We start from the raw sequence: 12,893 nt of genomic DNA on the forward strand, positions 1-12,893 counted from the left end.
TGGACTGTACGATTGCAGGAGGCTTGCACTTTGTGCTGTTCAACTGGGGGAGGCTGCACCTGATCCCTCCCCAGCCACCAACTACCTGATGCGCGACGACAACGGGTTGGAGGCAGAACCCCTTGAGTCCCGATCACGTTATCCCCCACCCACGCCCGCAGGTCTGGTTAATAGATTTGGTCTGTTTGACTGAGGGAGGCTACATACTGCACCTGAACCTTACCCGTACCCTGGACTAGACAGAGACAAGTCATCCACACCCTCTCCTCCAGCCATCTGCCCCAGGTCTGCAGGGATTTGTGCTGTTTAACTGCAGGAAGCTGTACCTGATCTGAGTGTCCTGGTACATGAATACAAAAGGCTAGTTTGCAGGTGCAGCAAGTAATTAGAAAAGTTAATAGAATGTTATAATCTACTCTCCCCCGTCTTCGTGGGTCTCTTCCACAACACAAAGGTGTGCAGTGTAGGTGGATTGGCCACGCTATATTGCCCCTTAATTGGGACAAAAAGATAATTGGGTACTCTAAATTTATATTAAAAAATAAATAAAATAATTTACTACAAGGGGAATTGAAAGTAGGAAGGTTATGCTTCAATTGTACAAGGCACTAACGAGATCTCATCTGGATTACTGGTGCGATTTAACGGCCGTTTCGCGCTTGAGTGATAGCCCAGAACCAGGAACTGCATCAGGCAGGCGCCAATTGGTTTGCGATCTAACCAGCCCATTGGAGAAATCAGAATCGCACCGTGGCCTGTCGAGAAACCAATAATCACTACTTAAAGTCAATCTCCATACAGTTAACGGGAACGATCTCCTATCTAAAGGCTTCCAATGATCTAACCGCCTCCCCAGAAAGTGGTCACGTGGCTGCCGATTAGTACACCTTTCTAAAAACGTGAAGCTGGCGGAATGTGGTGGCGAGTGGGGCCATCTGTGTTGATGAGTGGGCCATTGGGCTGTGGGGGGCAGTGCGAATGCCTCGGCGCCCGTGAGTCCGCCATGCCACCCCCTGGATCGTGTGTGCCGATAACAGGGGATCCCTAGCTCCTGCAACACCACGGACACAGCAGCGAACATCCGAACACCCAAGGGCTGGGCTCCAGCATCAGGAACATTTCCGTGACCAGAGGATGGGGACCAGCACCAGGTCTAGGTAATGTTATGAATGGTTGTCTGGGCACAGGTTCTGGGGCCCGGTGACCAGGGACCCAGTCTGCACCTGCACCCGGTCCAGGTAATATTAAGAGTGGGTGCCTGGGATACAGGGTCTAGGGTCCGTGACCAGGGGCCCCCACTGCACCCGGGGATGTGTGGGCAGGGTGTGTTGGATGGCACCCTGCGGATTGGCAGGGGATATGAGGCAGTGAGGGAGCCATGGGGGACAGAACGGTCCCAGCGTGGAAGATACCGCTGGTTGCCGGTCTCACACCCTCTCCAATTCCTTACAGATGTTACACGGGGTGGATATTTTGGACCCCAAGGAAGCAGCCCTCACGGTGCTGCTGGCAGGCCAGGTGGCCAGACTCCGGAAAAGGCAGTGACAGCAGAGTCAACAGGGGTTCGAGGCTGCAGTCTAAGTGCAGGGCCCCTCCCCACACTCTGAGGACTAAGCTGCCCATCAGGCCAGGGAGGGACCCAGACGGGGAGGCCGCTGACGGACCATTGTGTACAGCCGTTGCTGGTCTTTTGAACAGATGACGGACAGAGTGTACCGCAGGAGGGGGTAGGGGATGGTGCGGCACCTGTGCCATGTCCTCACAGACTTGGCACCACGTAGAGGAAAATACGCACTCACAATGGCCGTCAAGGTCATCACAGCCTTGAACGTCACACCTCAGGATCATTCCGGGGGCTTGTGCGGCATTGTGCGACAAGCTACAGCCCACAAGTGCATCCGTAAAGTCACGGATGCCTTGTTTGCCCAGGCGGCTAACTGCATAAACCTTTACATGGACCAGACCCAATAAGATGCCCGGGCAGGAGGATTCTTTGCCGTCGATGGGATGCCCCAGGTCCAGGGGGTAATAGATTCCACGCATATCATCTTGCACATACCAGGTCGTCAGGGAGTACCCTACATCTACAGGAAGGGGTTCCAGTCCCTGATCATTCAGCTCGTGTGCAACAACCACATGAAGATCATTCATGTGTGTGTACGCTTCCCAGGGAGTATGCACAACAGCTACATCCAGGGGCAGTCGGACATTCCCAGCCTCTTCAAGGACCACTGTAGAATGGTTGCTTGGCTCTTGGGGGATATGGGGTACCCTCTGAGGACCTGGCTAATGACGCCAGTATGGAGGCCAGTGATCAATACGGAGACCCAATACAAGAAGGCCCATGTGGCCACCCGGGCTGTCATTGAGCGCTACATGGGACTCCTCAAGAGGCGGTTCCGATGCCTCGACCACTCTTGTGGTACACTGCAGTATAACCCCCAGACGTTCACCTACTTCGTGGTGGTCTGCTGTGCTCTCCACAACCTGGCACAGCAGCAGGGTGACATGGTGAAGGGGGAGGAACGTACGACCACCTCCGAGAAGGAGCTCAACGCGCTGCACCAAAAGAGATGGAGGACTAGCCCGGGAAGGATCCGCAGGACGAGGTGGAGGATGTAGCAGTGACGGTCTGGCATGCCCGGAGGGACAGGGAGGGGAGACCCTCATCCTCGCCCACTTCACATAGGATGTGGCTTCGTCCATCATCTCCGTCGCTTACCGTATCCTGTGGCTTTTGATGTCCCTGGTGGGCGTCCTGTTGGGGCCGGAGACTTGCCGGCGGCACATGCCTTGACATGCCACCCAGATCTGGAGGCCAGCCCTGACGGCTCCCCCATGTCTGCACCATGGTGGTGACGCCCTCAGTGATGCTCCTCAGTGACTGTGACCTGCTCTGGCAAGGTCCCCCAGTGAATGGGATGCTTTTATGAGGAAATGTTGGACAGGTTAGTCTTGAATCTACTGGAGTTCAGAAGAGTAAGTGACGACTAGATTGAAACCTAATATCTTGAGGGATTTTGACAGGGTGGATGTGGAAAGGATGCTTCCTCTTGTGGGAAAATCCAGATATCGGGGTCTTTAATTAAAAAGAAGGGATTGTTCATTTAAGACAGATGAGGACAAATTGTTTTTCTCAGAGTGCCATGAGTCTTTGGGGCACTCTTCCTCAAAAGGCAGTGGAAGCAGAGTCTTTGAATGTTTCTAAGGCTGAGGTAGATAATTTTTTGATAAGGGGTGAAAGCTTATCGAGGCTGGGTGAGAATGTGGAGTTGATGTTACAATCAGATTTTATTGAATGGTGGAGCATGCTCAAGGGGCAGTGTGACCTAATCCTCTTAATTCATATGTTCATATTGTCACCTGCACAGTGCTAAACTTTGGATATGTCAGATATTAAACAGATGCACACTTTTCTTAAAGGCTGACAAATTTATCTCCCATACAAAAATGCTGCTGAATTCTGCTCTGTGCAGACATTTGCTGGGTCCCCTGATACTGCCCCATGCCAGAGGGCCCGTTAAAGTACTGGCCGTGACACCGTTCAGTGTCACTGTTAATAACCTTGGAGGCCAGACATCCTGCCTGCCAACACTGATTTGGCAGGAGGCTTACCTTTAGGTTTAAACCTATCCTCTCTGTAAAATTGGATTAAAATTTTATACGACCAGTTACAGCAAACCCTGAAGTTGGAAGGCCACACCCGTGCAGGAACGCAATATCCAGCCCTTTGTCCTTGCCCCTTCTGTATTCATTATATGACTTTTGTGGACATTTAGCATCAAATATTAGCCCCAACCACAAAAGGCTGACAAGGGTTGGCAGGTTAGAAATTGGGAATGTCTTCAACCGCCATGTTGGCTGCTGCCATTTATATGTCAGTGAGTTATGTGGTGCGCGTGTATCCCATCTTGGAGGTCGGATACTTCCTTTTTTATATCAGGCTTCCAATTGCACTTTTGAATTCTGAGTCCTCAGCTGAATTATCTGGCAATGAATTCAAGACAGATGACCAGCTCCAGCAATTAAACGCTTTTCTGACTACTCCTCTTTGAGGTAAATTGAACAGAATTGCTTCCCTCAACCCCTCAATCAAATGTTTGGCCTCCCTTATCCTGATTACAGTTCATTTGTTGCTGCAAGTGGTAACGCATTCACCAAACTCTAATTCTAACCTTGTTTTTCCTCACCAATTACCAAGCTCTGATCATCGACCACCAAGCTCCAATCACTTACCGCTGTTGGGGGTTCTTCCCCACCCTCTGATCCAGAGGTGAAAGAGCAACCACTGAGTTAAGGCTCTTGCCTGTAGGCTGATACAATACAAATTGCAAAGTTTATGTAGATTGGAACTGAACCATAGAATCTACAGCTCAGAAGGAGGCCATTCGGCCCATCGAATTAGCACTGGCTCTTGGAAAGAGCACCCTACTTGAACCCAAACCTCCACCCTATCCCAGTAACCCCACCAAACCTATTTTTTTTGGACACTTAAGGGGCAGTTTATCATGGCCAATCCACCTCTGTGCACGTCTTTGGACTGTGGGAGGAAACTGGAGCACCCGGAGGAAACCCACACAGACACTGGGAGAATGTGCAGAGTCTGCACAGTGTTCCAAGACCAGGGATCGAACCTGGGACCCTGGAGCTGTGAAGCAACAGTGCTAACCACTGTGCTACCATGCCACCCAATGGCAATTGTGTGCCAGTACTCTCTCCACACTTCTTTTCTTTCAACAGTTAGTCATTTTTCTGCCACCTCCCATGTAAAAGTTTGGGAGTCAAATTTAGAGTTCCAAATATCTGATAACCACAGAAGTAATAATGTCTTGGGGTCAGGTCATGGTAGTGCTTTCTTGCCTTTAGACAGTAATATTTTAAAATACATTTGCAATTTTTGTCCTGCTTCAACATGTTAGCATGAGTTTTCATTGTTGGGAAATGAGGAGTTTTGTGAATATGCTCAATTTTGTATTTTGACAGAGCCAGCGACTAGGGGCTTTTCACACTAACTTCATTGAAGCCTACTTGTGACAATAAGCGATTATTATTATTTTCATTGTGTAGTGGATAGTGTGTACAGTAATATAACTTTTTGCCCCCTAGCCCTATGCTGACCACAGTGTTCAAGCACCATATCACCAGGTTTACACGCAAAGTCCTATGGCAGTAGCAGCTCCTGTGATGCAGCAAGAACAAGTGAAGGTAGGAACACGTTCTTCCCCCCCTGATTATTCTGGTTTCTCCCAGGAAATACCTAGCTGTTGGCAAGAAGGGTAACACAATGGCTATTTCGTCTTTTCTCTAATGGTGTGATCCCACACCAAGAAATTGTGTTGATGATTTTCAAATGCAACCTACTTAATGTGATAATGGTTAAATCTTGCTGGAATGATGATTCTTGCAGCATGCACCATTAGTGAGACTTCCTTACTCTTCAACTTGCTGGACATACAGTGTAAATGGCATGAAGATATTTGGGGCCTTAGTGAACAAAGTGGGGTTGAAAGGTCAATTAATGTAAATCCCACAGGTACTTGCATAAAGATTGCACTTGCTGCAACTGCAGGAGGCATGCCCACAGGACAAGCAATCACAGTGCCTGTGATATCACTGGCAGCCACAGTTATCTGCCTGCATCAACAAAAAGAACCATCCATAATATTGTGCAATGTAAAGATATGGATGAATGGGGCCACAAGCAAAGCAAAGAGAGGGATGCTGATAAAAGCAGCAAGTGGATGATGATTTGTCCCAGGCACATAGTAATGACATCAGTGGCACCAGTTTCCTGGTTCAGTGCGGCAACAGGAGATACTTTGTGAACTTTCTGATCCTCATATGATGCTTGGCAATTTGTTTTGCACAACACTATCTCCTGTCAACATACTGAACCAGGAAGTCAGTGCCACTGATTTCATCATTGTGTGCCTGGAGCAGGAAGTCGGTTCCTAGCACATAGGAAGATGGTTGTGGTTGTTGGAAGTCAGTCATCTCAGTCCTGCGGCGAGTTCCTCAGAGTAGTGCTCCAGGCCCAATCATCTTCAGCTCCTTCATCAATGACCTTCCTTGCTTCATCAGTGACCTTCCTTGCAACGATAATGTGGCCCCATTCACAGATCCGGCGAAGAATCATTGAAACAATGACATCAATAAGTTGAATCCCACCATCAGACCCACCATGGACTACTCTCCAAAATCGGTTGCATTCTTGGCACACGCATCTCCATCAAGGACGGTAACCTCAGCACTTCGCTTTACGCAAGTCCACAGATAACACACGATGCTTCACTTCTCCAGCTTCCACAAGAAGCCATCCCCTATGGACATGTCCTCTATATATACAGGATCTGCTCAGAAAAGGAAGAATGTAACCGACATCTACAGATGCTGCATGACGCCCTCGTAAGAACGGGGTATGGCACTTGACTCATAGATCGACAGTTCCAACGTGCCACAGCAAAAAATGCACCAATCTCCTCAGAAGAGAAAACACGGGATACAACCGACAGAGTACCCTTCGTCGTCTAGTACTTCTCCGGAGCGAAGAAACTGAGATATCTAATTGGCACCCTTCAAACGTCTCAATGAAGACAAACATCTTGCCTCTAGACAACCGCGCACCCTCAAACAGACTATTGTTTGTAGCAAACTACCCAGCCTTCAGGAGAACAGCGACCACGACACCACGCAACCCTGCCATGGCAACCTCTGCAGGACGTGCCAAATCATCGACATGGATACCACCATTACATGTGAGAATACCACCCACCAGACATACTCGTGCGACTCGGCCAACGTCGTCTACCTCATACGCTGCAGGAAAGGATGTCCCAAGGCATGGTACATTGGTGAAACCGTGCAGACGCTGTGACAATGGATGAACGGACATCACAAGACAATCACCAGGCAGGAATGTTCCCTTCCAGTCAGGGAACACTTCAGCAGTCAAGGGCATTCAGCCTCTGATCTTCGAGGAAGTGTTCTCCAAGGCGGCCTTCAGGACGCACGACAACGCAGAATCGCCGAGCAGAAACTTACAGCCAAGTTCCGCACGCGTGAGTAAGGCCTCAACCGGGACCTTGAATTCATATCGCATTACATTCACCCCTCACCATCTGGTCTGGGCTTGCAAAATCCTACCAACTGAGACAATTCACACCTCTTTAACTTGTGATTATCCCTCTCTCCAGTCGTACCGCCTAGACCTGTAAAGACTTAATTACCTGCAAAGACTCGCATTCAAAGTATCATCCTGCATCATTGACATGTGAGTTTGTAGAACCTTCCTCTTCACTCAGCTGATGAAGGAGCAACGCTAGTGACTCCAAACAACCCTATTAGATTTTAACATGGTGTTGTAAGAAGTCTTACTGTGCCCACCCCAGTCCAACGCCGACATCTCCACCTCATTGTGTTTAAAAGAATGAAATGAGATCTAATGAGATATATAAGATGATAAACGGCATTGACAAAGTATATGTAGAGCGGATGCTTCCTCTTTTTTTTATTTAGAGTACCCAATTTATTTTTTCCAATTAAGGGGCAATTTGGCGTGGCCAATCCGCCTAGCCTGCACATCTTTGGGTTGTGGGGGCAAAACCCACGCAAACACGGGGAGAATGTGCAAACTCCACACGGACAGTGACCCAGAGCCGGGATCAAACCTGGGACCTCGGTGCCGTGAGGCTGTAGGGCTAACCCACTGCTCCACCATGCTGCCCTAGATGCTTCCTCTTTTGAGGCAATCACAAGAGGTCATACTTTTAGGATAAGAGGCATCAGATTTAAAACAGAGGTGAGAAACTACGGACGTAATTCCCTAGCCACGTTGCACTCAAGCGAGAGCGCAATGTGGCCAGAGAATCTCGGGAGAGCTCTCTCGCGGGCCTCCCGGCAGCCTCCGCTCCTCGCGGATTCACCCAAGTCCCGCGAGATATCTGAGTGAGAATTCTGGCCAAATAGAACACCCGGAAGTAGGTCTTAAACCTACTTAAGACCTACCTATCCAGGATACACCGACCTCCCTCGATTCACCAGCCTCCCCAGGAAGGCACCGATCAGTACTGATCCACACAAACAGGCGGAGCACCACCCGGGGGGTTTCAGAGACCCCTGGGTGGTCAGTCTCAATGCAGGGTGGCTCCTTAGCCTTCCCCTGGAATGTGGGCACCCTGGCACTGCCAAGCTGACTGGAGCACTGCCAGGGTGGCACTGGAAAGTGCCAGGGCTGGGGGGGTCATGCCCATGAATGGAGGGCGGGTTTGAAGGGTGGGGGTGTGCAGGGCAGTTAAGTAAGGGTCTCTGGGATGTTGGGGATGTGACAGTTTGGGTTCCTGGAATGGAGGGGCTGGGGATGTGACGGATTGGGTTCCTGGAATAGAGGGGCTGCTGCTAGGGGGCTTGGGGGTGCTTGAAGAGGGGTGGGGCACCCCCAGGGCCCCCAGAGTGGGGTGTCCTCACTTGGCGGGTGTGGGCTAGTGCCCATGTGTGTGCGGGGTGACATTGCCCATGGGTGGGGAGTGGGGGGGGGGGGGACCCACAAGCTCACCTCGAGATCAAGGCACCCTTTCAAAATGATGGGCGGATCGCGGAGCTCAGCTCCCTAGTGCTATAAACCAGTGAGAAACTTCCAGGTTCTATAAAAGTGACTAAGAGCACAATTCTCCGGCCTCATTGAGGTCTCAGTCAAGCGTAAGAAGGCCTGTGACTAGCGGGAGAGGCCAAAAACAAGATCTGCGCGGGCGGCAAACATTTTGCGTTGCAACCGGCCTGCTCCCGTAGGCGAAATCGGGTTCTCGCCGTAGAATGGCAAGACACCAATTATCACAACTTAAGCCCCATTTCCAAACAATAAACGAGAGCAACCCCATATCCAGCAGCCTCCCCAGCAAGTGCTCACGCAGGCGCCAATTAGTACTCCTTTTTAAAAACATGAACCTGGCGGAAGAACTTTGTGGGGAGGCAAGAAATTGAGTAGCCATCTTTGCTCACAGGCAAAGAGCCCAGGGGTGCTGGGATTGCCTCCCCAGTGCTCTGCTGGGGGTGGGGGACCATCTGCAGGGGTTGGCCGCCATGAGAGGGTGGGGGAGAAGCGCTGGGAGAGGGGGGCAACTGGATGTTCAATTCCTTGCGGCACTCTCATGCCAACCCCTGGACCCCAGCACCATTCTGGATGCCCTGTCCATCTGCCCACGGATCACCCAGAACATCCACCGACTGCTGTGGGTTCTGGCCATACGGCTGAAGGCAATTGCTATGAGGGTGGCAATCGTGGTTAAGTGAGCATTTGACACTGCCAAGTGGATTCCCCTTGATGGGCGGGCCGTGTAGCATGTGGGAGTCATTGCCCAGCATCCGAATCACGCCTTGATGCCTGGGGGCTATCACCCGGTGCTGGGTGATAGCCCCCAGCGAGTCAGACCCTCCGCCATGGCCGTCATTGCGCAAAGCCTTGGACATCTTCACTCGAGGTGCTGACATCGTGCACCAGGTTCTCCACTGCGGTTGCCACCCTAGCAGTGTTGGCCTCAGTGCCACACATTGCCGGTGCCATCTCCTGCGCCGTAGCCTCCGAGACTCCTCCAAGCGGCTATGGATCTACTGGAGTGACGCTGATATCTCCCTCTGAATTTCCCTGCTGCACCCTATCGTCTTCATCAGCTTCAGTATCCCAGTTCCAGAGGCTTGAATACTGCTGGAGGCACACCAGACGCGCAACATCCGAACATCCAAGGGATGGAGCACAGATCCGAGGATATGTCCACGGCCAGAAGCTGGGTGAGCGCCACGGGGAGGCGTTTAGCGAGATGCCTGGAGAGATGGGTAAAGGGTCGGGGGTTAGCCTGCATTGTGGAAGAAAGTGACAGAGGCATCATAATAGTTTGCAAAAAGGTGTTTAATATGCTGTACCATACCCCACATCTGATGGTGCCGCCCCTGCCAACCCCCTCCCACTGGTGCCCTCAGTGATCCCCAAGGTGCTTGGCCCTCCTAGCACTATCACTATGTCTTGGAGTTTCCCCAGGATGCACATCAGAGGTGGAGGCAACCAGCTGCTTACCTCCTATTGTGGTCTTCGATGCCCCCGGCGGGCGTCCTCTGGGGCCGGAGGGCCCTGGCTCACTTGTCGTCGGCACATGCACATCCGTGCCTCCCTGACCCGTGTACTGACTGCGACACATAGCCTCTTCAGAGGGGTGGAACTTTTCAGAGGGGTGGAACTCTTCAGGGCGGTGGAACTCTGGGGAGCTGGTGCCCACTGTCACCACTCCATGGGATGGGTTTGGTCTGGCACCCAGCGACCCCTCCTCTCAATCGGCGCCCATAGAGCCCTGGGGTTCAACTTGGGACAGAGGGGCAGCTCGTTTGAGCCCCAGCTGCTCCTGCATCATCTGGCTCTGCCAGCCCTGGCGGTTTCCCATGGTCTGCACCATCGTTTCGACGCCCTAAGCAATGTTCCTCAGTGACTGAGGCATGCTCTGCACTGTCTCAGCCATGCCCACATGTGACTGGAACAAGGTCCATTGCACTTCGTCCATGCCCATCTGAGTGCAGGCCATGTCCCACAGAACGTCATCAAGGTCAGCCCGGTGCTGGGTGATAGCCCCCAGCGAGTCAGACCCTCCGCCATGGCCGTCATTGCGCAAAGCCTTGGACATCTTCACTCGAGGTGCTGACATCGTGCACCAGGTTCTCCACTGCGGTTGCCACCCTAGCAGTGTTGGCCTCAGTGCCACACATTGCCGGTGCCATCTCCTGCGCCGTAGCCTCCGAGACTCCTCCAAGCGGCTATGGATCTACTGGAGTGACGCTGATATCTCCCTCTGAATTTCCCTGCTGCACCCTATCGTCTTCATCAGCTTCAGTATCCCAGTTCCAGAGGCTCAGCATCAGGTTGGGACCCAGCTGGATCCTGGGGTCCAGCAGACCTCTGACTGCTCGCTCGACTGGAGGTTCCTGCCTGCACCTGATGTACATCAGCAGCAGTGTGGTGCTCACCAGATTGTGGCCCAGAAACCTGACCGCTAACATTTCCCATTGAGATGTGTGTATCTGCGCTGGTGGAGGGTGGGTATGACAGCTGTGACGCGACTAATATGGTGTCACCCGGGATGGGGCGCTCGGTCGGCTGGAGGATCTGCAGGAGAATGGACATGTGGTCAGTGGGAGGGATGGATCAGTCTGTAAGGCAGTCACTACTCACGTTTGACGGGTCCCCCGAGTAGAACCTGGTGGTTCCACATCTGCGGCGTCCTCGGCCACCCTAGTCACTTCCAGGGCCCGCTCCTCAAGAGGTGAGGATTCTTGGGCGGAATTCTCTGATAATGGGACAATGTCCCCACGCCTGCGAGAAAACTGGCGCGAGTCACTCTGGACTTAGCCGATACGGGGCCCTGCACCTCCGGCCGGAGGTCCGCGGCTGCGCGTGGCCTGTGGCGGTGGCCCCGTGCAACAGGGCGGAACAGCCCCGACAAATCAGGCCCCCCCCCCAAGATCGTGCGCACCCGCCGATCAGTGCCCCACCCCCCCTCCCCCGGTCATGAGCCTGGCCGTCCTGGAGGCCCCACCTCCCGGAGATGGATCCCCTGCCCCTCCACCAGGGCGGCCGCGGACTGAGTCCACAGCCGCCACTCTAAGTGCCTGCCGGGTAGAACCATGAGTGAACCACGCCAGCGGGAACTCGCCCAGTTGCCGGCGGAGAATCACCACAGGGGCTTCTTTTAATGGTCTCGACCGGCGTCGCGTTGACCGCGCGCCAGAGCAGCGTCAGACCCAATCGCGGGTCTGACACCCATTCTCCACCCAAACGCGATCGTGGCACAGAGGCTCGGAGAATCCCGGCCCCTATGTGTGGCACCCCCACCGCCAGTCTGGGCCTTCTCCCGCCGCTTGTGGGAGACCTTTTCCTGAGGAGACATCATTAGCCACATATGTTGTTTCGTGGTGGGAGGGGGTGTGTGAAGGCAGGGTTGGGGAGAGGATGGGCTGGCGATCACTTGGAGAGTTGGGGGGGGTGGATGCTCCCTGGGAGAGGGTGGGGGAGGGGGTGAGGCGGTATTGGTGTCTACTCACTCATACTGCCCGGTGTAGGTCTTTGACCTTCTTCCTGCATTCAGGTCCCTTGGTCATACTGTTGGAACTAAAGGCCGCCGTCACCTCATCCCAGGCAGCTGCCTTGTGGTTCACCCTCCAGAACCCCCGGTGTTGTGTTTGGTTCTTTATACCTGATGAAGGAATCCATCAAACACTTTGACTTGTCCAAACCAGAATCTTTCATTGAGTCTCCTGCAGTAAGGTAGCAATCTGATACAGAGTGCGTTATCATGGAGTCTGCTTATAACACCTAGCACTGACCAATCACTTGTATTACCCTCTCAATCTTCTTCTTAAGATCGCCAGATGTGTCTTCCCTTATCTGGAAATCACTGGTGACATGGCCTTGGTATAGAGACTGCATGGTGTGCTTGCACCGTCACCTGCTGATTGGAGATGGCACACCATCCATCTATGATATAGCCTATAGGCATATCACCATATTGGGAGAACAGGACATACCTCCTGGACTCTAATGTGTCCAGGAGCCTCTCCAGGTCAGCATCACTGAATCTGGGGGCTGGTATCCTTGGTGCCATTATTGCGAGTTGGCTGGGGTTGGCTGAGCAAGTGGTGCTGCTCGACCTCGTTAGCAGGGGGCTGGCAAACGTGGTCCCGGCGAATCAGCTGGCGATGCGTTATTTCTGGCAAGATCCCAGTGAGGCCTTGTTAAGTGGACCAATTAACATTGAATTGTGTTGCCGGTTTCGCTGAGCTGAGCGGCGGGAAGTTTGTGGCAATTCCTGCTCGCTACCACATTTGGAAATTTATCCGGAGAATCGCGTCCTAAGTGTCAT

General features: G+C 52.6%; 1 protein-coding gene across 5 annotated transcripts in view; it reads left to right on the forward strand.

Moving 5' to 3' along the window:
• LOC119961774 (protein boule-like) overlaps positions 1-12,893 on the forward strand; it is a 240,951-nt gene that overhangs the window by 195,419 nt on the left and 32,639 nt on the right. For all 5 annotated transcript variants that reach the window (XM_038789076.1, XM_038789074.1, XM_038789073.1 and 2 more), the window contains exon 10: positions 5,107-5,205. In XM_038789076.1, the coding sequence (XP_038645004.1) occupies positions 5,107-5,205 (99 nt within the window). The remainder of the gene's footprint in view (positions 1-5,106; positions 5,206-12,893) is intronic.

The sequence above is a fragment of the Scyliorhinus canicula genome, chromosome 2, assembly GCF_902713615.1.
Source record: "Scyliorhinus canicula chromosome 2, sScyCan1.1, whole genome shotgun sequence".
NCBI classification, from domain to species: Eukaryota; Metazoa; Chordata; class Chondrichthyes; order Carcharhiniformes; family Scyliorhinidae; genus Scyliorhinus; species Scyliorhinus canicula.